The following is a 25,454-nucleotide window of genomic DNA, read 5'->3' as shown; positions in this document are numbered from 1 at the left end:
ATGTCAGTCTAAGTTCATCAACTGTAACAAATGTACCATGCTTGTGTGGGTGTTGATAGTGGGGGAGGCTATATATGCATTTGTGGGGCAGGGGTTATATAGGAACTCTGTGCTTTCTGCTCAATATTGCTGTGAACTTAAAGCTGCTCTAAAAAATAATAAAGACTATTTAAAAGGAAAAAACATAAATGTTCTACACAGAAGAGTCAATTGGATATGTCAACAATTTCTAATACATAAACTCTAAATTATAATTTTGATGAAAACTTAGGCAATCATGTATTTTAAAATATTATCATACTGAAAAAAATTGAATTTTTCAGAAAAATGCAGTAATGAGGTCTTGCAGATAGATATGGCTAAGGCATTTATTAAAATATCTGAATTAGTATTGTAATAAGAGTAATTAGTTTGCTTATTTTGTTTTTAAGGTTTGTAAAAGTCATATCAAGCTTTTAAAATTATATAGATGTGGTGGATAAGTATTTTTAGTTTTCAGAAATAACTTTTCAGTGAAAATAGTTTTTTTCTTAACTAAAAAAAAACCCCACCATTATAATAGATTCAACTTGTTACTCAATAATAATTTCTTTGAAAATGTCATTGAAAAGGTTTTTTTTGTTTCTCTGCTCTGCCAACCAGTGTCTCCCTGACCTAAGTGTTTTTTCCATAGTTCTGGTTCCTGTTTGCTTGTTCACATCTGGACAGACTGATCTCTCGTGGCTCTCACTGAAAAGTGGGAAAGAACATTCCCAGAAGCCTCTAGAAACCTTTATTCACACTCTTTGTGCAGATACAGATCACACACTGTGAATCCATCACTGGAAGGGTGATGGAATGTAAGTCCAACCTGGGGACTTTACCTGAGGCCTTATCCATGTGTGGAGAGGGACTAAGCATTGGTATCTAACAAAGTCAGGATTCTACTAGGGAGAAAATGGTGACTAGAGGCTAGGAGGCTATCAATAGAATCTACTACACGTCATATTTTGCATACATTGCTACCAAATTTTATTCTGCTTACGAGATAATTTTATTGTCAATTTATGAATTAAATTCACAAAGTGAACTTTATAAAAAAGATCACGTATCGTCGTTCAGCTCAATGTTTGTTATTTCCCCGAAACTTCCTCTTTGACCCATGGGTTATTTAGAAGCATGTTGTTTAATTTACAAGTTTTTGGAGATTTTCCTGTTATTGGTTATCGATTTCTAGTTTGATTCAGTTATGATCACAAAGCATATTTTATATGGTCTTTTTATTATTTTATTTTTTTGGTTGCGCCGCACGGCTTGTGGGATCTTAGTTCCCTGACCAGAGATTGAACCCGGGTCCCTTGCAGTGGAAGCGCAGAGTCCTAACCACTGGATCACCAGGGAATTCTCTGGTCTTACTTGTTTTAAATGTTAATGCTACTTACATTTAATGTAATTATTGATATGTTAGGGTGTAAGTCTGTCATTTTATCGTTTTTTGTTTCCCCTTATCTGTCTTCAAGTGGGTTATTTGGACATTCTTCAATATTCCATTCTGAGTTATCTATATTTATGAGTATATCTCTTTAATATTTTCAATGGTAACTCTAGGGATTGCAATATGCATATGACGTTTATTACAGTCTACCAGTATTAGCATTTATCTCCTCAGGCAGAATGTTGAAACTTAACCACCATTTAAGTCCCTTTATCCCCATCCCCCCATGATACAGTTATCTTAAATATTACCTATACAAGTATTGAGAATGTCAGATAATGCTATAAATTTTTATTGTAACTTCTAAACAACAAGTGTAACTAGATGTTATACCTGTCTTCTGTAACCACAAGCTCAACGTGCGCACACTAGTCATTACTCAACATCTAATCATCCATGAATTTAAGACCAACCACGGGCTTCCCTGGTGGCGCAGTGGTTGAGAATCTGCCTGCTAGTGCAGGGAACACGGGTTCGAGCCCTGGTCTGGGAGGATCCCACATGCCGCGGAGCGGCTGGGCCCGTGAGCCATAATTGCTGAGCCTGCGCGTCTGGAGCCTGTGCTCCGCAACAAGAGAGGCCGCGATGGTGAGAGGCCCGCGCGCAGCGATGAGGAGTGACCCCCACTTGCCACAACTAGTGAAAGCCCTCGCACAGAAACGAAGACCCAACATAGCCATAAATTAAAAATAAATAAATAAATAAAAATTTAAAAAAAAAAAAAAATAAAAGTTTAAGACCAACCACTTTCCCATACATTGTGCATTCCATACATACATCTGTGATCCCTGAAATTCATCTGATACTTGTTTCTCTTTGGGAGTCTGACCAAAAACCTGATATGCCTCTAACTAAGTACAATCTCTGAGATCTATATTCCTTTCCCTTTCCTTTTCTTTTCAACTCATTCACGTTGTTTTATACGTACATTTAGTTCATGAAGTAGTTTTCCCAACTGGACCATAAATTTCTTGGCAGTGGGTTTCTATTCATTTTGTGTATTCCTTTAGGACCTGTTGTGGTGTCCTAGTACTTGACAGATAACTCTACAAATTCACTGCCCTTTCCATGTTTACTGATTAAAAAAAAAATTCATCTATCTATGCATCCACTAGATCAGGCACCAAATTTTCCACAAAGCTTCTTGTTCATACATCTAGCACTAGCACCCAAAATACTGGCCCATAAGCAACTTGTGAACATGAGCTGTTCCAGAAGAGCAAAAATTCTGAGGTAAAAACTCCTTAACCTTAAACAGTTTGCTCTAAAAAACTCTCTATAACATCCTTAGGAATCACTTTGTCCCAGATATGTAGCCATGCACAGCTGTCAGGTGTCCTCTGTGCATCCATTCTTACACATACACACACACACACACACACACACACACACACACAGAGTACTCAATTACCCCATTTTAGAACAGGAATAATTTATTTCTATGAATATGATTTTAATAATATTCCATAAGTACTTAGTAATCAAAGTTTTCTCCAAATCAGGAAAAAAACCAAAGTAATTAGCAAATATTTTATGTGTGTGTATATATATACACACACATATAATTTTTAAAAATCTCTTTCTGTGATTAGATTTAACTTTTAAGTGATGGAAGCAGTGAAGAACTCAATGCCAAAGCACATTTTGATAAGGCTTTTTCAGGGCAATTAATTTAGTTTCTTGAGAATGTAAGTCACACTTGCTCCAATTCCACAAGGACTCCACCACAGTCTTTAGGATGGAGAAAAATCACAGGTTTTCCATGTGCTCCTATTTTGGCCTCTTCACTTAGAATACGAATCTTCTTTTCTTTCAAATCCATCACAGCTGCATTTATATTATCCACCTTGAGAAAAGGAAATAAATAAGAACACATTTGAGATCATAAAAATACCAAATTATAATATCGTAAGGCTTAGAAGAAACTGCGAGCTCTCTGCCTTTGGGCAGAACCATTCTTAAACCATCACAAAAATAAGCTTAATACTTCTAGAGAAGGAAAAAAAGTTTCTAAATTTTCCTAGGTAAGCAACCACAATGCTTAAGAATTTTCACCATTAGTAAACATTTCTCCTTACAACCTAAATAATGTATGCTACACTTCATAGCATGTTCGTCTAGCAGTACTATTGATGATACTGCATAAACTGTTTTTCCTAAGAGCCTTGGGTTCTTCATTTATAAGAGGGACATGAGGCCTGCTATATAAATGGCCAAGAGATTAAAATAACAGATAAGAAGCTTTGAGCACAGTTTATAGAAGGTACTCAACAAATATGAGTGCTTCCCTGATCTCCAAACCTCTCACCTGCCAAACTGTCTGGTTACTACTTTTGAGATTAGAACTTCATATACATGAAAATCACTATTAAACTGTCACCAAAATGTTTTTCTCCATTCTAAAAAAATCCAAACATTTATAATTTTGCAAGTCTCTTCTAAAACATTTCTATTTTCTTCATACTTATTAGCAGTCTAGGAAAGGAGCAAATGTGTTTCTAAATACCTGATGGAAGAGTAATTCTCCTCCGTCTTGGAAAATCATCCTCCTAGACTTGGAACCCAGTAAGTGGATAGAAAGGGATAGTAAGAATCCCTGCATTCCTAGGCAGTCGTACATCACCCTGGAGTTTAATGATCTAATAGCATTACAAACAATAATAAAAAAAAAATCCAGAGAGAATAACACCCATGTACCCAAATATAGATTTAACAAATGTTCATATTTATACAATCTTACTTTCAAAGAGCCCAGGATTACATACTGGATTCTAAAACTGGTCAAACCACTGATAAGGATACTAAATGTTACTATAAATAAACTATAATTTCTTCAGAGTACATTCTACTTGTACATTCCTGACAATGTTTCTTTTTAAACCTGATAGCTATTTCAAAGTCATGCCCAGACTATGACCATGGTCATTTCATGCTATTTTGAAATAGCTGGTCTAGTCTCATCTTTCTCAGAACGGTAGGATTCCTGATAGCTTCCCTTTTTGTATCTGCATATAATGAATTTCATTCTACTGAATTTGACTTCTTTTTCCATTTTCCCAAAGTTAGTCTAAATTCAGCCTTTCCATTTAAAGATAATTTAAAAATTATACAGTACATGAAAATTTAAACATACAGGTAGAGCTAAGTACCCCTTGACTACCACTAGTAATACTTCCTGCTCCAGAGGTAACTACTGTCCTCAGTTTGATGTATGCTCTTCCAAATCTTAAAATATATTTATAATCCTTACATATGTATGAAGTAGTAAAGAATCTGGCTTTGTCTACGAGGGATCTGGCCTTGACTTCTGGAAGATAATTTTTGTAACCTTGATAGGAGTGTCTTTGCCCTTGACTTGAGGGAGATAACCTATATAACCTGATAGGAGTGTCTCTGTTTAGGGTAGAAGCTGACCAATCTGGATCTTAAAGTACAGCTGGCCATCACAGTCTTAGGGTAGGGGCTGGCCATGCCAGAAACCATGTGATTTAAGGTAGGAGCTATGGGTCATATGATATCAGCAGATCTGGAGACTGAGTTGAACCATGTGGGCAATCAATCAATCGACCATGCCTAAGTAGTAAAGCCCCAAGAAAAACTCAACATTTCAGTTTGTGTGAGCTTCCCTGGTTGGCAATACTCAATGCATACTGTCACACATCAATGCCAGAATGGTCACGTGTCCTGAGGAAAATGGAAGCTTTGCATTTAGAGCCCTCCCAGACGCTGCCCTCTGTGTTTCTTCCTTTGGCTGTTTTGGTCTGTATCATTTCTCTGTAATAAACCATAAGAATGAGCGTAATAGCTTTCGGGGAGCTCTGTGAGCATTTCTAGGGCGTTACTGAGCATGAGGGTGGTTTTGGAAAACCCTAAATTTGCAGATGATATCGAGTAAGGGCGGTCTTCTGGAGGACTGTGTGTCCTCTAAACTTGATAGCTGGCTCTGAACTTTGCAGTCTGACTAACTAACATGTATATCAATTAAAGTTTATATATATACACACACACACATACACACATACATTGTGTGTGTGTGCGTGTGTGTACAGGGGTACATGATGCTTTCTGTATGCATTATTTGTATTTGCTTTCTTATGTAATATATCTTAGCAATTTTTTCATGTCAGTACATATAGGTCAACAACTTTTAACCTACTACATAGTGTCCTAAGTAATTACTTTATAGAAATACAAAAGGTGACCTAATCATTCCCCTACTAATAAACATTTGGGTTATAAGAAGGGAAATCTGGACTCTTCTTAATGGTTAGATGATAACTTGTCCTTCCCTAGTGTCACCTATTGAAAAAAAGTGTTTGGTGACAGTTCATGGACAAGATTCCACTGGCATTTGAAGGCATATGCACATAGCAGGGACTGGTGAAGATAGATAAAAATATGTTAAAGCAATATTAAAAGATATGGAAGACAGATTCAGATATTCTAGCAAAACTGAGCTAAAGAAAGAGAGACCAGATGGAGTGACAACAGCAATATTTGAAGAGATAACTGATAATTTCCCATAATTGAAGAAAGACTTGAGTCCTCAAATTAAAAGTGCACCTGAGAATAAAGCAGGATAAATAAAGATAAACTAATACCTATACATATAATAGAGAAACTGAATAACATCAGTGCAAAAGAGAATATCTTAAGAGCTCTCAGGGAAAAACAACAACTCCCTACAATTGAACTGAACAAATTCTTACTAGTAGGAACAGACACCAGAAGATACAGGAGTAATGTCAAAGTATTGAGGTAAAATTATGTCAATCTAGAATTTTAAACTAGCTAAGTTATCATTCAACACCCCTGCTAACACACACACACACACACACACACACACACACACACACACACACAAAACTAAATGACAACAAAAAGGTTCAAAGGAGATATACCAACCAGCAGCAATGTGTGCCCATTATTGGGATTTTAATTCAAACACACTAAAAAAAGTTATAGAAGAACAAATTTGAATACCTATTAGGTATTTCATGATATTAGAGGATTACCAGTAATTTTGTTTTAGGTGCCATTATGATTTTGTATAAATACATAAAAAATGCAATAAACACATACACACAACTAAAATATTTATGGATGAAATTACATAAGGCCTAGAAATGTCTTCACATTAACATAAGAAAAGGGAAGTGTGATAATGTGATGGAGGGAGTATATATGGAATAAGATTATCCATGAATTGATAACTGTTGAAATTGGGTTTAGGTACATGAGAGTTCATTATATTACCGTCTTTTTTTGTGTTTAAAGTTTTCTGTAAGTTAAAAGAATTAAGGCTAACTACTAAACAAATCGAACTAGAATTTGTAATCTCTAAAATAGCAGAGGAAGAAAGAATTTTTAAAAAAAGTATCTCAATTCAATAGAAGGCAAAAAGAGGAGAAAAGAAATAAAAACCAAAATAAGTTAAAAAGTTCAAGTACATTAGTAGTTATTATAAATGGAGACAGGTTAAATTTATGAATTATAAAATGAGATTATACGAATATAAAATTTTGAAAATATATTTGTTGATTGAGAGAGATATACTTAAACAACAACAAAAATTTAGCTATATGCTCCTTTTTAGAATATAAATGTCTTCTAGGAATAGACCTAAAGAAAACCACACACACAAGAAAAGAGTAAAGGGATGGATAAAAGATATACCAGGTAAATATTAACCACAAGAAAGTTGATATAGCAATACTAATATCAGATAAAACAGAACTTAAAATGAAACATACTAACAGAAGTAAAAACAGATACAACCTAAAAACAATCGACCAAGATGATAAAACAATCCTGAATCTGCATGTATCTAACAGTATTGCCTTGAAAAATAAAAAACAAACTAAACATGCATACCTCTCAGTATCTGACACATCAAGCAGATAAAAGATTATTAAGGATAAAGACAAGTTGTAATAGTTCTTTGAATATTCTGGATATAAGTCCTTTATCAGATATATGATTTGCAAATATTCTCCCCCATTCTATGAGTTGTCGTTACACAAAAGTTTTTAATTTTGATGAAGCCGAACTTATCAACCTTCTTGTTTATCATGAGCTTTTGGTGTCATATCTAAGAAACCATTGCCTAGTCCAAGGTCATGAAAATGTACACCTATGTTTTTTTCTGAGTTTTATAGTTTTAGCTCTTACGTTTAGGTCTTTGATCCATTTTTGGTTAATTTTTATATGGTATTATACAACTTTGGGGTTTTGTTTTTGAAATGCTGTCTTAACCCAGTTTTGAGGCCCTGGTAGAGGCTTGTCAGTTCTCATTCTGGAGCAACTGATTAAGCCCGCATGCCAATCACCTCCCTTATCAGGCTCTCATATCCTGGGGCCAGCATGTGCCCACCTTAGTTGCTGCAGAGACAGGTAGGTACCAGACAACTGGGTACAGTCCCTATGCCCCAGAGCCCACAGAATTACTCAAATTAGCTAATCTACAGGGAGCCCATAAAACTTAGTTAACCCCCCTCCACTTGTCCCATCAGCTACCTTCTACAGCTCCAGTTGCTGTTACCCTGTCCCCAATACAACCCCATGTGCCCTACATGGCAGCCTTCTCTCTTTTGGAGCTGTAACAAAGAGTTCTGCCTTTCACCTATCCAAGTGTCACTGTGTTGTGTCCAGCTATAAAAAGAATCTTCATATGGTGTGAGGTAAGGGTTCCAATACATTCTTTTACATGTGGATATCCAGTTGTCCCAATGCCATTTGTTGAAAAGACTATTTTTCCCCCATTGGATGGTGTTGGTACCCTCGCTGCAAATCAAGTATGAGGGTTTATGTCTGACTCTTAATTCTAGAGTAATCCATTGATCTCTATTTCTATCCTTATGCTAGTACCACACCATTTTGATTACCTTTGATGGTAGTAAGTTTTAAAGTCAAGAAGTGTGAATCCTCCAACTTTGTTTTTCTCTTTCAAGATTGCTTTGGCTATTTGGGATCCCTTGCATTTCCATGTGAATTTTACAATTAGTTTGTCCATTTCTGCAAAGATGCCAGCTGAGAATCTGATAGCAATTGCACTGAAACCGTAGATTAATTTAGGGAATATTGACGTCTTAACAACACTCAGTCATCTGATCCACGAACACAGAATATCTTTCCATTTACTCAGGCCTTCTTTAATTTCTGTCAACAATGTTTCATAGTCTTCAGAGTACAATTTTGACAGTTCTCTTGTTAAATTTATTCCTTAGTATTTTGTTCTTTTTGATGCTATTGTAAATAAAATTGCTTTAATTTCATTTTCAGATGTGTCTTTTTTTAATCCAGATACATAATATTTGCATTTTAATAAATGTTTAATCCAATTAAACTTAATGTAATACTCATATAGTTAAATTTAAGTCTATCATCTTACTTCTTTTCTGTCTCATTAATACTTTGTTCCTCCTCTCCTGACCTCTTGTTTAAACATGTATTTTCGTAGTGTTTGATTTTATCTCCTTAATTATATTTTAGTTATCTCTTAATTTTCTCATTGACTGCTCTAGAGTTTACAATGTATATTTTGATTTTATCTGAGTCTACCATTGTATGTATAATGTAAGAAACTTACAATAGTATACTTCCATTTGCCCAACTCCCATCCTTTATACTACTGTCATAAATTTTACTTCTATGTTATAAACCCTACAATGCATTTAAAAATTTTCAATTGTCAGTTGTCTCATACATAATTTAAGGTAATAAAAAAGTTATTATTTTAACCTACATATTTACCATTTCTGGTGCTCCTCATTTCTTCTAAAGATCTGAGTTTTTACCTGGTATCATTTCCCTTCATCCTGAAGAATTTCTTTGGTATTTCTTGTAGCAGAGGTCTGCTGGGCATGAATCTTCTCATTTTTGTTTAATTAAAAATGTTTTCAGTTCACTTACATTTTTAAAGGATATTTTCATCAAGGTTAGAATTCTAGGGTGACAGGGGGTTGTGTTATTTTTTTAAAGACTATTTTTTTTTTTTGGCCATGCCGTGTGGCTTGCGGGATCTTAGTTGCCTGACCAGGGATCGAACCCGTGTCCCCTGCATTGTCAGGCTATTCTTAACCACTGCACCACCAGGGAAGTCCCCTGATATTGCATCTTAATTTTTAATATACTGTTTCTTCAGTATCCCTTAGTCCAAGAAACACTTCTAAGATTTAATAACTTAGATTTTTGGGAAAAATGCCTAATTGACATTGTACTAGCATTTATTTCTATTTCTGTTACTATTTCTATCATTGACTTTGATTTTAAAGATCTTGTATCATATCCATCCTTCTGTTTAGAGTATTGCCATAAAATTAACAATTTTCTAAGAGTGCTCCTAATGTGATGTTTGGCAATAATAAAAAGAATGAAATAAGGATGTTTTAATTTTTCTGAATTGAAAGTAGATGCATTATCTACTCTAGGGGTATAAAAAATGCTTAGAAAAAATGCAAAGTAATTTGATTTGGGAAATTAAGTCTGTCCCCCTAAGGAATAAAAATAACATAGTCAATAATAACCCATCTAAAAAAATCTGCTTTTATAGTCCTTTGTACAATTACAGTTGTGTATCATATAGCTCTGTAAGAACTTAAATGTCATTGGTGAATATCTGGGCTATTCATTTCAACTTCTTATCAGTTTTTTGGGGTATGGTAGGGTGGGGACAGGCAGCAGGGGGTATTGTATCTGTGTCTGGGAATTTATTTTGATTTTCTCCTGTAATTTGGAAATTAAGAGTGACAGCACTCCAAATAAAAAAATGTTTGGATTGTCACAATCAGAATTCAGAACCTTCAGGTAAATCTTATACCCTCTTTGGTCCTCAGCTGCCTCATCTGAAAATGGCAATGCAATCTTGTTTGTTGAAAGACAAGAAGTTGGACTAAATAACATCTTTTTAAAAACCTTAAGGTATGTAATTCACAGTGACCAAAATTTATGAACAAGTAATAATGTGCTACTTTTAATGGTGCATATTTTGATTAATCTTAAAAATATAGGCTTTTTATTTTATATAAAATTATAATAGTACTTATTGATACCAATAATGAATGAACTTAATCTTCAAACTGATATAAATCCATGGAAGTTAAAATTAAAAGTCTGGATAAAATATTTCTGTTTCAACTGTCTTTTCCCCAAAAACAAAAAACTAAGTGAATTATGCAAACCTAACACTGCTCTCACTGTGTATGGTGTTCAGAAGGTTCCTGTGTAGTCTTGGGGATTATTTCAGAAGGGCACACATTAGCTTCCATACTTGCTATGTGGTCTGGTGGTGGCTGTATAGAAAGTTTCCCAAATGCTGCTCTGAAATTTTCACCAGTTGATAGTAAAACATTAAAAAAACTAAATATCTTAATTGACAGAACTCTTTTATTCCAAGAGGATTTCTCCTTTTTCTTCTCCTTTGCTTTTTCTTGGTAATAAAATGCCCTTTCTTCTCCAAAATGATGTTAGCAAGAGACAGAATTTAAAAAATTTTTCCTTATTGAATAACAGAGAAAGTTAAAAACCTGATCAAACTGCCCACTTCCTTTGTTCTCTGGAAATGTTATCATTCTACAAAAGCCCCACGTCTGGGAACCCGTGATACACAGATCACTTGTAGAGCTTAGCAATTCCCTAGGGTTTACTGTGAAGCCGAAATGAGAATGGAGTTTTTCAAAAAGTAGAATTTTCTCTCTTCTTTATTGAAGAACAGACATTTCTCAGCATGCAGGAAATAAGTTACCTTGCTAGTCTCTCACTTAAAGTTTTTTTCTTTCATAATCTAACATCCTTTGTGTATTTGTACCACCATCTCCGACACTGGGGAGCTATACCCGCTCACCTGATACACCTCCCCCTGTAACCAGTCCTTTTCCTGCTGCTGCCCCTCCCTCAGCAACGCTCGCTTCACCCCACGTGTCCTCCCCCTACCCCATCTGGTTGCCTCCTCACCCCACCTAAGCTCTCATTCGCTGGGCCTGGCCCCCTGCATCAGGGCCTCCCACCCCACTCCCCGTACTCAAGTCCTTGTCACCTTACTTGGGTCCCACCCTCCTGCACAGAGTGGCCCCAACGTGTGCACACCTTCCTCACCCTGCTCAGGCCCTGACTGCCCAGAGCGGCCACCCCGCGCAAGGACATCCGCAAGCCCGCTTGGCTTCACCTCCCCACGAGTCATTGTCTCCCCCGGCATTGACGCACTCCTCGCACAGCTCAGGCCCCGCCTCCCCATGCCAGGTGCCCCCTGCACGTGCGCACGCGCGCGCGCACACGTTCTGCTCAGGCTCTCACACCCTATGCTCCCAACATGCTTGGGACCCCACTCCCTGCATCGGGCTGGCCCCCAGCACCGCTGCCCTTCTCACTCTGACGCCCCAAGCCTGGGTGCATCCTCTGCTCAGACTCGGACACCCTGCGCTGGAGGCTCCCTAAGCGTGGGTACCCCACTCGGCCTCCAGCTTTCCCACAGCAGGCAGCTCTGCTCGCGGGGGCCCCTCATCCCACGTGGCCCCGCACCCCGATCTGGGCTCCCCCGCTCTCCCCAGCAGCGTGCACTAGTGTTTGGCTCTGCTCTACCTAAAGTCTCCAGGATGGCACGAAGGGAAGGGAAGGAAGGGGAAGGGGCCACGACTGTTTTTAATAGTATTTATTTTCCCTTTTGTTTTGGCAACTAGAAGGAAATATTTGACAGAACGAGTGGGTACACTAATCTTACCTTGAGTTTTCTCTTGATTCATTTTCCTCTTTGTTCTAACTTGCACTGTTACTTAGGTTTATCCTTTGGTATTTCATAGGCTGTATTTTGGCCAGTCACCTCTAATCCTCTGTGGGAAGTGCAGGGCACACATAAAAACGTGAAGCAGCGGGCTATCCTGAGAGGACTGGGACTTTTTTGTTTAGCTACACATCCCGGCACCTCATGCAGTGAAGGTCACAGTGACTGAAAATGCTTAACGACCAGGAACATAACAGACAACGACACCAACCAAACAGAACAGAAGGGACCTTATCCAGGGGCAGAGTCCTGGAGGACCCTGCGCTGTGCTGAGCGGTAAGCCTTCAGTTGCTAAATTGTGTGTGTGTGGCGGGGGGAGATGTCTGAGGGGTCTCAGAGAAGGGTCCTTCTGGAAGGAGGATGTTACTCAGAAGGTTTAGAGCAGCAGCTATTTACCGACCAGCATGGACGCACTTAAATATTTTTACAACAGTACAAATTTGTTGAATAAGTACATATTTTCAGTGGCCTTTAAGGTTTTCACTGTGACATACCTTGCTGTCTAAGTTATTTAGTGAAAGCAGGGCTAGTTCTATTCGATACTAGAACCTTCTCCTCAGGGAGAGGCCTGCGAAAGGTCAGAAGCACACATGCGCGTCAGCACAGCTGTGTCAGACAATCGAGGCTGCTCGGTCCGCACGTCGGCAAGAAAAAGACGGAACAAGATGACCTCCAAACCTCCTCTAGGGAAAGCCAAACACACGTGTATCTATCACCTTCCACCTTTCAAGTACCCCTCTCTTGAGTCTCCTTCTATTCACAAAGGCTAGACAGGTTGCCTCCTCTTGCAGAGGGAATGCTCCTGGTTCCCACTTCTGGCTATTTGAAAATAAAATCGTTCTAGAGCTTCTAGAAGTTTCACACACATTCCTTCTGTTTAGAACACTTCACTACATGGATGGCTGCAGCACTTGTAAGACGCGGCCATAGCTTCTTGGCTTCTCCTCTCCCCCTGCATCTGGTCAGCCTCGAGGACTTGTTTATGACCAACAGACAGCGGAAGTGCTGCTGTGGGACTTCCGAGGCCAGGACGGAAATGCCACGCAGTCCCACCTGGCCTTCTTGGACATTCACTCTGGCCGGTAAGGAGTCAGCAAGTCCACTGCCTGGTAAGAAGTCCGAGTGTCCTGAGAAGCGCCCTCGGCTTGTGGAGCTGCAGGGGTCACACACACGTGCTCTGCTGGGAGGCCCAGCTGCACACCCGGCGCCCAGCCAGCAGCAGCTGCCAGCACGCGAGTGGGACACCCGGCCCGGCGGGGCCTCACTTCCATGTTCGACCGCAGCCGCAGGACAGACCCCAAGCAGAACCCTCCCCCAAACTCCCAACCCACAAAATCCCCAGCAAGATACAATAGTTGTCATCACACCCTGAAGTGTAGGGATAAGGTATTATGTGGCCACAGAAACTGAATGACCAAAGAAATATTTTCTGACGTGTTCTATCACCTTTGTACTTCCCGTGGAAGACAGTTTCAGACCTAAGTTGTATTAGCAGGAGAGACTAGGTTACACCATGGTAAAATAATTAACTCTGAAATCTCTGCAGGTTCATTCAACAAAAATGTTTTTCCTGTTCAAGGATCGGTGAGGAATTCTGCTCTCCCTGATGAGTTAGGGAACCAAGCCCCTGCGTGTGGTAACAACTTCATTTCACAGGTTTCCACAGCAGGTGACAATAATTCTCAAATGACTCCACCTTAAAGCATATCTTCATTCAGAAAAAAGTGTCATGCTATCCCTGCAATACCACTTTTTAAAAATTACCAACTAGCATAAACTGGTGGCCTCCAGTACCTACTTTCCATTTCCTCCTTTTAATTATACCAGGCCCCAGGTTTTAGCAGGGCATGTAAGTGCCTGACTACAGACTACACGTGAGGTCGAGTGTGCCATGTGACCAAACCAACGACAGGAACAGGAGTGATATGTTTGGTTTCTAGATCACCCCCTGAAGATTCTTGCCCTGTATTCTCTCTCTGCCTTTGGTGAGGCCTGGAGCTACCCTGTAAGTCATATGTTACTGACAGCAGAGCTGTGCCATCAGCCTGGGACAGCTCAAGTTAGACTGAGGATAGAAAAATAATATCTACCCAGTCAAGACATCTTATTTTTTACAGAGAGCAGAGACTAATAATGGGGTGTGTGGCATACTAATGAAGCAGTTAACTAACCACTCTTCACAACTGCTCCTATCACCTACCTTCATTTTATACTGACAAACATTTTCATTTCCCCCCTTTAATCTGGACTTTTGAATTCACTTTTACATTACTCAACTTCCACTATTTTTTACTTAACTGAACTTCTAACTCACAGTGGCTTCCTTTGAAGGCCTGGGTTCTCTGATGTAGAACACAGACAGTATGTGTGGGAGAGAGACGAGTGGGTTCAGAGGCTGGTGATCCTGCTTCTCATCCCGGGGAGTCTTAGACAAGCCCTCAAGTCCACTGAAATAAAGACTTGCAGCCAAAACTAACCTCCTAAAGAAGGGGTAAAGCTTAAATATTAGGCCTTGTTTAGCTCCTTTGTCTACCATCTTATGGCTTCCCCACCTGAAATTTTAAACTCAGCCAATCCAGTGAAGGCAATCTGGCGCCACGGCTAACCGTGCAGATCCTGGAATCAGAACAAACCTGGGTTTGAACCCCACCTTTGCCATGTCCTACGTATGCGACTGCAGGCAAGTTAACTATTCTAACTATTCGCCTGTCAAATGGGGTTAATATAGCCCTCAAGGGTAGCTACGAGAATTAAATAAGGCACGTCTAGTACTTCGTATCCTGCCAGAGGACACAATGCTGGTAGTTATGATAACCCGATGCCTTTCTATGTGCTTTCCTTCTGCCTAGAATACCTTCCTCCCCTTGTCCACCTGGGGATTCCTTCACATTCATTGTAACTCATGCCCTGCGATACCTTACCACCTCCTTGGCCTGCCAGGAGCAATCAACCTTTCCTTCATTGCACTACTGAGAAGACACATTAATTCTGCTTATCCCAGTGCACTGCAAGCAGCTGTCCCTCCTGACCGCGGGCACGGCCACGCCTTCCTTACTCACTGCTGAATCCAGGCCCGCAGTGGAGTACACTCGGTAGGTTCTCAAATGTATTTGCAACGTAAACTGAATAAATCCTTGGGTTCATGCTGGAACCAAACCCCCCTCTCTCCTGGATTGGGAATGAGGCCTAACTATGAATTATGTCATTCCTTCTATCAAGAGACTTGTCCTACCAAAATAATTTAAATTGAAGCATAATTGGTAATGCTGATATTCCAAAAGCAGTTATCTGAACATGAACATCTACAGATAAAGGCTCTCTAATGAGTGTTCTTGTCTAACACTTCATGTTTTTTTCCAGGAATTGTTAGCAGATGCAACTGAGAAGATCTGAGAAATCACAGTCAGTAATTGAAAATGTATTGCCTTTGTAATAAGGAACAAGTTATTAGAATTTTAAAGATAGAAAATAATAATACTTAGCATGTATATGGAAATTCTTACTTTATAAAGTCTTGTCACTTGTTTCTTCTAATTGCCTTGTGACAGCGAAAGCAGTGTGTTCCTATTGCATGGAAGGTCGTACGTGATCAATAAATACTACAGCAGAGACGCAAATCTTATTTGGCCAACTTCAGTGGCCTTTGTATAGTTGGACCCAGACTTCAATGAAACATATTTTCATTATTATTTGCAGTTTTCTAGAGGGAAAGAGAATATATCTATAGATCCATCCTTGAAGAGAACCAATTTTACCATTTCCCTGAAAGAACTTAATGGAAGTTTCTGATGACAGTGGCAATATGTAGCCTGTAAAAGTAAAAGACATTTTAAAAGAGAAATTTACAATACCAAGGATTAAAATAATTAAAATACCTCAATGCAGATGTGATGCATTCCTCCAGCCTTGTTTTTCTGCAGAAAACCTGCAATTGGACTGTCATTTCCCAGTGGATGAAGCAGCTCCATCTTGGTATTTCCCAGGTTGACAAAAACAACGGATACTCCATGCTCAGGAAGAGGGACCGTCTCACCTACCTGGGCCCCGAGAACGTTCTTATAAAATGCCTTGGCCTTTTCCAAGTCTGGCACTGCTACTGCGACATGATTGAGTCGACCGAGGTTCCATACAGGACCAGCCACTTGATGCGAGGACAGGGACATGGAAAAAGTTCTTACTGTTGGAACTGGAGTTTGAAGTCTGGGAAAAAGCCCTGAAAAATAGAGCAGGCATTGAGATCCTTCTTCTGAGAATTGATGCCCTTCTAAAATTAATTTTTGAAAAAACAAAATATAATCATATATGTAAAAATTATTTACATACCTTTTCTTTTTAATTAGTGAAATTAAATCAGAGTACGTAAATGAAAAAACTTATGTCAGAATTACTCCGCTCTGAAATAACTGTCTGGAATTAAAAAGCTAATTCTGAGCTTTCTAAATTCAGGACAAAGGATGACATTTTTCATAATAATTTATATTTACCAATAACACTTAAAGGATAGCTGCATATCATTAAGGATTATTTGCTATTCTCTGCATTTTATAAAGGGTAAGTTTGAATGTGATAGTGAAACGACATACATTTAATGATGAGAGCAAGCAATTTTCTACTCTACCTACAACCAATTTTTTGTCTTACGTTCTGCAGTAAGTTCATTGAAGTTAGAACTATAAATACCTTTTAATGGGTACTTTATTTGGATGATTACCAACTAAGGAAAATATCTCATTATTGGGGGAAAAGCAAGCAAAGATCAAGAGGGTACTTAAACTTACGAGAGTTTCCTCTGAGCGATTTTTTTAAATTGTTTTTATAATTTTGAAGGATTAGAAGCAGAACTGCTTCTAATGTGAAGAAACCTTTCATTTGGAAACTGAAGCAGCCTGCAATGTGTTCTCCCCATGTTCTACTATTTCTTCTGTCCCCAAAATACTGGACTTTAAGAGCCAGATTCTCCCCAGAATGAAAATTATATACATGTACGAGGTCTAAATATAATCCTGCAAAACTACATCACTTAATAAAGTATGAAACAGCAAATTGAAGAACACATATTTTAAACAAAGGGTTATTAGCTCTTAATGAAATAACACTTTAAATAGTAGTTAGTATTACAGAGCTTCAGCTAACATAAAATTAATTCCCCTTTACTAAAATTTTTGATAACAGGGAAATTAAAGAGGCACTATTTGATCTGATTTAAGACCATATACCTTGTCGGGAAGGCAGTCTCCTCAGCTGCAGGAGCATGGGCCTCGGGCCTGGAATGCTTCCTCACCAAGAGATAAAGAGCCCACAGCCTGAGTGGCTCTTATCACCTTGTGGGGACTCTCCCTCTTTCAGAATCAATAAATGCTCCTTTGTCTCTGCTTAAAGCATGACTGTCACAAGGCCAACTCCATTGTCACACCTGTCCTCCACAGGGAGGGGACAGGGTTCCTTGCACTGTGGCAAAGGGGAGCGTGTACAGGCAAATTGTCCTGCTCTGGCCACTGGGAGAGGCCCGCTGGCCGGGGGTGGGGGGGGGACTGACACCCAATACTGAGGTCATCCAGCTCTGTCTCTTCTCTACGCACTGTCCCACCCGGTCTTGTGTTCTCCTTCGTGACTCCGGTTCTTTGGACTCATTGTGTCATCATGAAATTCAAGTGTACTCCAAACCAGTATACACATACATAAATGTACCATTGAAATCAAATGTTATGAAAAGAATACCTAATCCTTACTAGATGTGATGTGCTCTAATATTTTCTGTTCCGTTGTATTTTACTTTAGCTTTTTAAAAAATACTGGTACGGGCTTCCCTGGTGGCGCAGTGGTTGAGAATCTGCCTGCCAATGCAGGGGACACGGGTTCGAGCCCTGGTCTGGGAAGATCCCACATGCCACGGAGCAGCTGGGCCCGTGAGCCACAACTACTGAGCCTGCGCGTCTGGAGCCTGTGCTCCGCAACGGGAGAGGCCGCGACAGTGAGAGGCCTGCGCACTGCGATGAAGAGCGGCCCCCGCTCGCCGCAACTGGAGAAAGCCCTCGCACAGAAATGAAGACCCAACACAGCCAAAAATAAATAAATAAATTAATTAATTAATTAAAAAAAAAATACTGGTACTATCCACTAAATTTCTACCTTGCTGGTTTGTTGTGAAAATTAGATATTTGATGTAAAAAATATAATACTACAGTGCAAGACATTTGTAACAGGTGTACAGTAAATTCAGCCATTCATTGTTAATGACACACAGTGACTTTGCTGGTTGAGTGGCATGCAGGGCTCTGTGGAGACCAAGAAACCATCTGAAGGGCATGGGGGCAGCGAATTTTAAAAATGCTAACAACCAACAAAACCATCAGTCAGACTGCTCTTCCCTTCCTTCCCTGCATCTCTATCTACTATGTGTGCAATTTGCAATGAAAGTTCAATATAGAATGTATCTGTATTGAAAAAAACAACTGGAGATACAGTCAATGAGCTGTAGAGTAATACATACGCTAGTGTTGTTTGCTCTGTGAAACTTCTAAGAGTATGTCAAACTCTGAGTCTGGGTATTTCTGAATTCTCCTTACCAGTGTTAACTTTACAAGAGATGGGGCAGCGGGAGGTTCTCTGGCAGGCATTCTATTGCCAGCAATGGAACACATGGCAATGTTAAGGAGTAAATTAGAATACGTCCAAGTGAAGGTGAAGCTTTATATCCTATGCCAGTTTGCTTTAGGGACATTCCAAAAACTCTGGCACTGAAAAGGAAACCCAAGCAACTCATGCTATTAGAAGCCTCACTACAGTCTATCTTTCTCCATAACTTCCTTATCATTTGGAAATGAGAGGAGGGAACAGTTTACAAGAATGACTGATACTTTTTCCTTTTAACACAACACAAAATCTTCTTTGTATGTTAGGAAAATAGATAATAACATCTTTATATAATGTAAAAATCAAGACTTTATGGCCATATTTTAGTTGATCTTACTGCTAGAAGTGTAAACTAGTTTGTGAAAGGAAACATCACTTTATTGGTTTTATTTGGTCCCTAAAGCATATATTCTAGGTATAGGACAAAAATAAATATGGTGATACTGGTGAGAATTCAATAATTCCACTTCTTTAAAATGAAGGGTAGGGGACTTCCCTGGTGGCGCAGTGGTTAAGAATCTGCCTGCCAATGCAGGGGACACGGGTTTGAGCCCTGGTCCGGGAAGACCCCACACGCCGTGGAGCAACTAAGCCCGTGCACCGCAGCTACTGAGCCTGAGCTCTAGAGCCCCCGAGCCACAACTGCTGAAGCCCGCACGCCTAGAGCCCGTGCTCCACAACAAGAGAAGCCACTGCGATGAGAAGCCCGCGCACCTCAACGAAGAGTAGCCCCCCCGCACCACAACTAGAGAAAGCCCGCGCACACCAACGAAGACCCAACACAGCCAAAAATAAATAAATAAAATAAATTATAAAATGAAGGGTAAAGGATATAAAAATGGCCAAAAAGCACATAAGATATTCAACATCATTGGCCATTAGGGAAAAGCAAATCAAAACAACAATTAGATATTACTTTACACCCACAAAAAAAAGTGTTAATGAGGAGTCTATGAGTGAAATGTGAAATCCTACTGACCAAGCAAATTGGGGTTAGAAACAGAATAAAGGGGTTACAGTGATATAGATCCTTATAGATACTTTAAAAATTGTGTTGCTGAAGAATTTGTTGTGAACTGAACTTTAAAAATATTACAGTTTCGGGCTTCCCTGGTGGCGCAGTGGTTAAGAATCCGTCTGCCAATGCAGGGGGACACGGGTTCGAGCCCCGGTCCGGGAAGATCCCACATGCCATGGAGCAACTAAGCCCATGCGCCACAACTACTGAAGCCCCCGCGCCTAGAGCCCGTGCTCCGCAACAAGAGAAGCCACCACAATGAGAAGCCCACGCACCACAATGAAGAGCGGCCCCCGCTCGCCGCAACTAGAGAAAGCCCATGCGTAGCAATGAAGACCCAACACAGGCAAAAAAAAAAAAAGAAAAAAAATTAGTTTCTCCTTTGACTTTTGCCAACTTTTAAAAGGTATTTTTATTTCAGATTGCACCCCAACTACAGGAATCCACAGCTTCTCAGTTTTAGGTTTCTCTCAGAAAGTACAATAGAACCACATTACTTTGAACTCCATAATGCGTAATTTGTGACTATTCCAAAAAGGATTACTTCCCATGAATAAACTACAATGTATACATATGTGTGAATAAAGGTATGAGATACTTAAAAATAGGAGTGTTAAAAAAAACAAACAACAGGATTGTAAAGATGAACAACTGACTTTCACTCAGGTCAGGAATCTGATGTACAAGAAATGGATATGTTACCAAATCTGGTATGTAGATTAACTCTAATTTCAACTTTCTTTCAGTATTGTTTCTTGCTAAATACTTTTAGTGCCTTGACTTAAAAATAATATTGCATTCCTTTCCATTCAGATTGTTTTTATTTCAGACCAGGCTTTCTCGACATCGACTCCAAATAAGAAAAGGTTTCGCTGCAAGGGTCTATACTCAAACACATTAAGGGTACTTACTGTTTAAAGAAATTATATGTTAAATTTGTATATAAAGTGTCATAGAATGTGAATAATCATTTGTAATAAGGTTTTCTTAACAGAAATATTGAGATATTATATTGGGATATAATTTATATACTATAAAGTTTACCCATTTGAAGTGTCCAATTCTGTTTTTTGTATATTTGCAAAGTTGTAGACTTCACATAATCTAATTTTAGAACACGTAATAAGTGTTTTTTTTAAATGAATTTATTTATTTATTTATCGCTGCGTGGGGTCTTCCTTGCTGCATGTGGGCCTTCTCTAGTTGCAGCGGGCGGGGGGTGCGCGCGCTTCTCATTGCGGTGGCTTCTCTTGTTGCGGAGCACGGGCTCTAGGCGCACGGGCTTCAGTAGCTGTGGCTCGCGGACGCTAGAGCGCAGGCTCAGTAGTCGTGGCGCACGGGCTTAGCTGCTCCGCGGCATGTGGGATCTTCCCGGACCAGGGCTCAAACCCGCGTCCCCTGCGTCGGCAGGCGGATTCTTAACCACTGCGCCACCAGGGAGGTCCCTGTAATAAGTTTTTAAGTTTGAATTTTTGCACATCTGATTTGAGGAGACAGACATACTTACAAAGTCGTTCATCACAAGTGCCTTCAAGTTAGTTTGGTAAGAAACCCATTCATTTTCAGCATTCAACCAGAGGCACCATACACGTATTTTCATCCTGTTTAAAACTATGATTAGGAATAATTTTTTACTCATTGCAGTTAGTAAACAGACAACAGTTCTGTTACCCCACTTCCATATGACTCCATTATAAATCTATCCTCACAGTCATGTAACTTGGCCACTCTTGTCTTTAACACATTCAGTTTCCATTTTCAAAACTAACTTTTTTCACAAAGCCAATCCTTTGCAAGCCAAATTGGAACGAATTGTGTGGGTTTAACCTGATTTGTTTTTCTGAGCTTCTCCTGTTTTTCTGCTAGTTTCATGTTCCTTAAAAGTGGGGTCATAACATAAAATTACCATTTGACCCAGCAACCCACCTCTGGATATATACCCAGAAGAACTGAGAGCAGGAATTTGAAGAGGTATTTATATACCCATTTCCTAAGTGTATATTCACAAAAGCCAAAAGGTGGAAATAACCCGTATCCATCAACAGATGAAAAGATAACTAAAATGTGGTCTACACATACAATGGACTATCAGCCAACCTTAAAAAGGAATGAAGTTCTGACACATAACACAACATGGGTGAACCTTGAAAACATTAAGCTAAGGGAAACAAGCCAGTCACAAAAGGATACACATTGTATATAAATTGTCTACACACTCCACCTATAACAGGCACCTAGGGTAGTCACACTCAGAGAGAGAAAGTAGAATAGTGGTCACCAGGGGCTAGGGTTTGGGATAATGGGAGAGTTATTGTTGAATGGGTACAGAGAGGTTCAACTTGGAATGATGAAAAAGCTCTGGAGATGATGATGGTTGCACAATATGAAGGTACTTAATGCCACTGACCTGTATACCTAAATATGGTTAAAATCGTAAATTTTAAGTTAGGTATATTCAACCACAATGAAATAAAAAGTGGAGTCATCTAAGGTTCAAGCCTCTAAAATAGGATAGATCAAAGCCAGCCTTTGGAATACACTATTTTCATTTTGCTTTTCCTTTATGCAAAGATGTGCATATAAGTTACAAAAGAAACATGCATCTTTATTAGTATTCAGTTCTTGCAATAAATATATGACTTGGAAGTTATATTTCCTTCCCCTTAATTTCCCCCCAACAACTACTGAATAAAAGTATTTCTAAAAATAAACATATAAAAATGCCTCTTCTCTAATATTCAAATTATTATTTATATGTTCACCTTAAGGTTTTGTGTGTAAGTATCATATAAGAGGTAGCACGCTTTATGGTTAAGAATGTGGGCTCTTGTGCTAGACTGCTCTGTTCAAATCTTGATGCTACCATTGGTGTGTACCTTGGGCTAGTTACTTACCCTCTCTGTGCCTTTGTTTCTCATATAGGAAGATAATACCTACCTCATAATATTGTCATGAGACTAAAATGAATATTACACACAAAAGGTTTAGAAAAGTGCCCAGCACAAAGTACATTATAAATTCCAAGGATTATCATTACTGTCACTTTTAGGAAGGTTACATCAATAACTTGCTTATAAATGTAAGCATCTCTGACATCTAATGCATTTTATGTTTTTAAAGGAAAAAGCTGACCGTGCACCTACCCTATACATAGTACTGCGCTTATGTTAAAACTCTTATTTAATAACTAAAGATTGTTTGTATTTGGAGAATGTTTCGGCACACATAGTGCTCCTGTAGTCACTGTTTCATTTCATCAATCCACAACTTACTACTTTTTATGACAAGGAGATTACTCTTCTTTCACTCTTGAAAATCTACTTGTGTGGGCTCTGATTTTAGAACACTGTTGACAGTATTTCAGTATTTAGTGACTACTGACATCCTCATGGAATAATGCTGCTGGAAGCTATTAAAAGCATAGTATTCTTTTCACTTTTTGATACAGGAATACTGATTTACAATTTTTCCAAGTTGAAATCAGTTGTTTAGTAAGCCTCTAATTCGCCACACTGCTCATGACTGTTGTTTCATCTTGGGAACTCTTTTTAATATCTTATAGAACCTATTACCCCCAATGCAGATATGGCCCAGTCTCTAGGCATTCTCCATACTGCTGGGATCTTTCATCGGTGTAGGACAGATCCCATGGCATAACATCTCGCTGATCTGACCTCTCCCAATAAAGACAGGTTTATTTTGTCATTACTTTTACACAACAACGCTACCACACAATCTTGCCTATGCAAACTGTGATCACACATTCTGAAGCAGGAGTGTATCATGGGGTGGCCCAGCTCTGCCTATTAGTCTCAATGGCCATAAATTAGAGAGAATAGTAATAGTTCAGTGAGTACTTCAGATTTTTCCCACTTAGAGAAAAAAAATAGGCCTGATTAATTTCCTTCCAGGTCACACTGAGTGGCAAAGCTGGGCCTTAGGCCTAGGTCTGTCTGACAACAAAGTTGATGTTGTACAACCATGATATTTAATTTTCTCATCCCTCTGACATTCTTTACCATTCTTTGGTTCTCAGTTTTTAATATCTTCAGTGTATGTTCTATGAGCAATATCTATTTTCTAAGAGACAGCTTTCTAAGAGATGGGATGACTGTTTTATGAGTTCTTTTGAAAAGGGCTATTGCAACAGCATGTGAGCTCAGATGCTGCCTTGTATTTTACCAAGGAGAGGAAAGAGGGGCCGGGAGGGCATGTTATTATCAAACCTTGAGTATCACCTATTAATTAGAGATTAATTTTTAATAAGTTGTGCTCAGCCTATTGTTATAATATTTTTTCCTGTGTACATATCACCTCTTTAAATGGATCCACAGCTGAGACAGCTACATACAACTATTACGGCACATTTTGCGTGGTTCTCATCACTTAGCCCCGGTGACTTGCAATGATAAGACATAAGTGCCATAAGACATTTTGTGCCTGGTAAGAAAGACTACAGAGATCAATAAATAAAGAACTTGTTCAGTTTGAGACAGGACTTCGAAGTACGACTTGAACTGTCAGTTTGAATAGGTGGAACATACAGCACTTGCTAGGAGAGAAACCTAACACTATTGAAAGTTCATCCCCTTAAACACTTTCTTAAGGTGGTCAGCTGAAGGATTTGTCACGAACGTTCAGGAGTAACTCTGAGACGTCACCACTCGGCACTTCTTTCCTAACAGGGAATTTCAGATTAAGGGAAATAGTTGCCCCCCTGATGAAGGATGAAGAAAAGAAAAAGAGAGAAAGAGGAGAAAGTAGATGGACTGTGGTGACAGAAAATTGAGGCTTCTTTTTTTAATGGTAGTGTAGAGAACTCAAGGAACCTTCCAATCAGTCTACTGCTTTCTTCCCTGATTTTATACAAAATAAAGAATATCTTAGGGCATGTGGGAAAAAACGCTCCTTCCGTATTCTTTACACAACTGACCTTCCAGCGTTCTCAGCAGGATGCTGGCCGAGCCCAGAGTTCAGCTTGCGTTTTCACAGGACTTGTCCTTCCTCTGGTTTCTCCCCCGTCTCTCACGGGGCGCGGTAAACACAACCTCACTGTCCCTCTGCCATTTACTGGATTTGTTTCTGGTCCAGCCTTGCTGCCCCTTAGCCGGGTGCCCTCGCCTCCGGGGCCACTCAGAGAAGTGGTGACTGTGACACGCAAACACACAAGGAAAACCCCACGCTAACCCAGTCGTCCCTGGAAGGCTGGCTCTCTCTGTCGAAAGGTGCTGACAGCGGCCAAGGAACGCACCTCGAGGGCAGAGCGCTGCAGACCCAGGAGCGCCGGCCACGGCGCGGCCGCCTCGGGACCTGGCGTCCCGTCCCGCACACCACCCCCACCTCGGACATCCCCGAGCCCGGAGTATTCACCTACTGCGCTCGCAGTCGCCGCCTTCAGCACACTCGCCATCTTGGGAAGCGTTAGCTAATTCCCGACGTACACATGCGTCGGAAGGGCTAAGGCGCGGCGGGGGGCGGGACAAGAGCCCGAAGGGGCGGGAGAGACAAGACGGGGGGGCGGGGCAAGATCCTGGGGGCGGGGCAGACGAGGCTGG

At 39.7% G+C, this 25,454-nt stretch overlaps 1 protein-coding gene and 1 long non-coding RNA gene across 2 annotated transcripts in view; both read right to left on the bottom strand.

The window, feature by feature from the left end:
- LOC309654623 overlaps window positions 1-25,454 on the bottom strand; it is a 457,474-nt gene that overhangs the window by 400,082 nt on the left and 31,938 nt on the right. The window lies entirely within an intron of this gene.
- On the bottom strand, window positions 2,890-25,382 carry MCEE (methylmalonyl-CoA epimerase). The gene is made up of 3 exons (XM_082448905.1): window positions 25,270-25,382; window positions 16,124-16,461; window positions 2,890-3,320 (listed from the first exon to the last, which is right to left on the bottom strand). Exons 1-3 carry the CDS (start codon window positions 25,307-25,309, stop codon window positions 3,168-3,170), a joined length of 531 nt encoding a protein of 176 aa, XP_082305031.1. The 5' UTR covers window positions 25,310-25,382; the 3' UTR covers window positions 2,890-3,167.

This window comes from Balaenoptera physalus, assembly GCF_965194825.1.
Source record: "Balaenoptera physalus genome assembly, chromosome: 2".
NCBI lineage: Eukaryota > Metazoa > Chordata > Mammalia > Artiodactyla > Balaenopteridae > Balaenoptera > Balaenoptera physalus.
The sequence above is the reverse complement of the archived record's forward strand: the minus strand, read 5'-3'. Positions and strand labels throughout refer to the sequence as shown.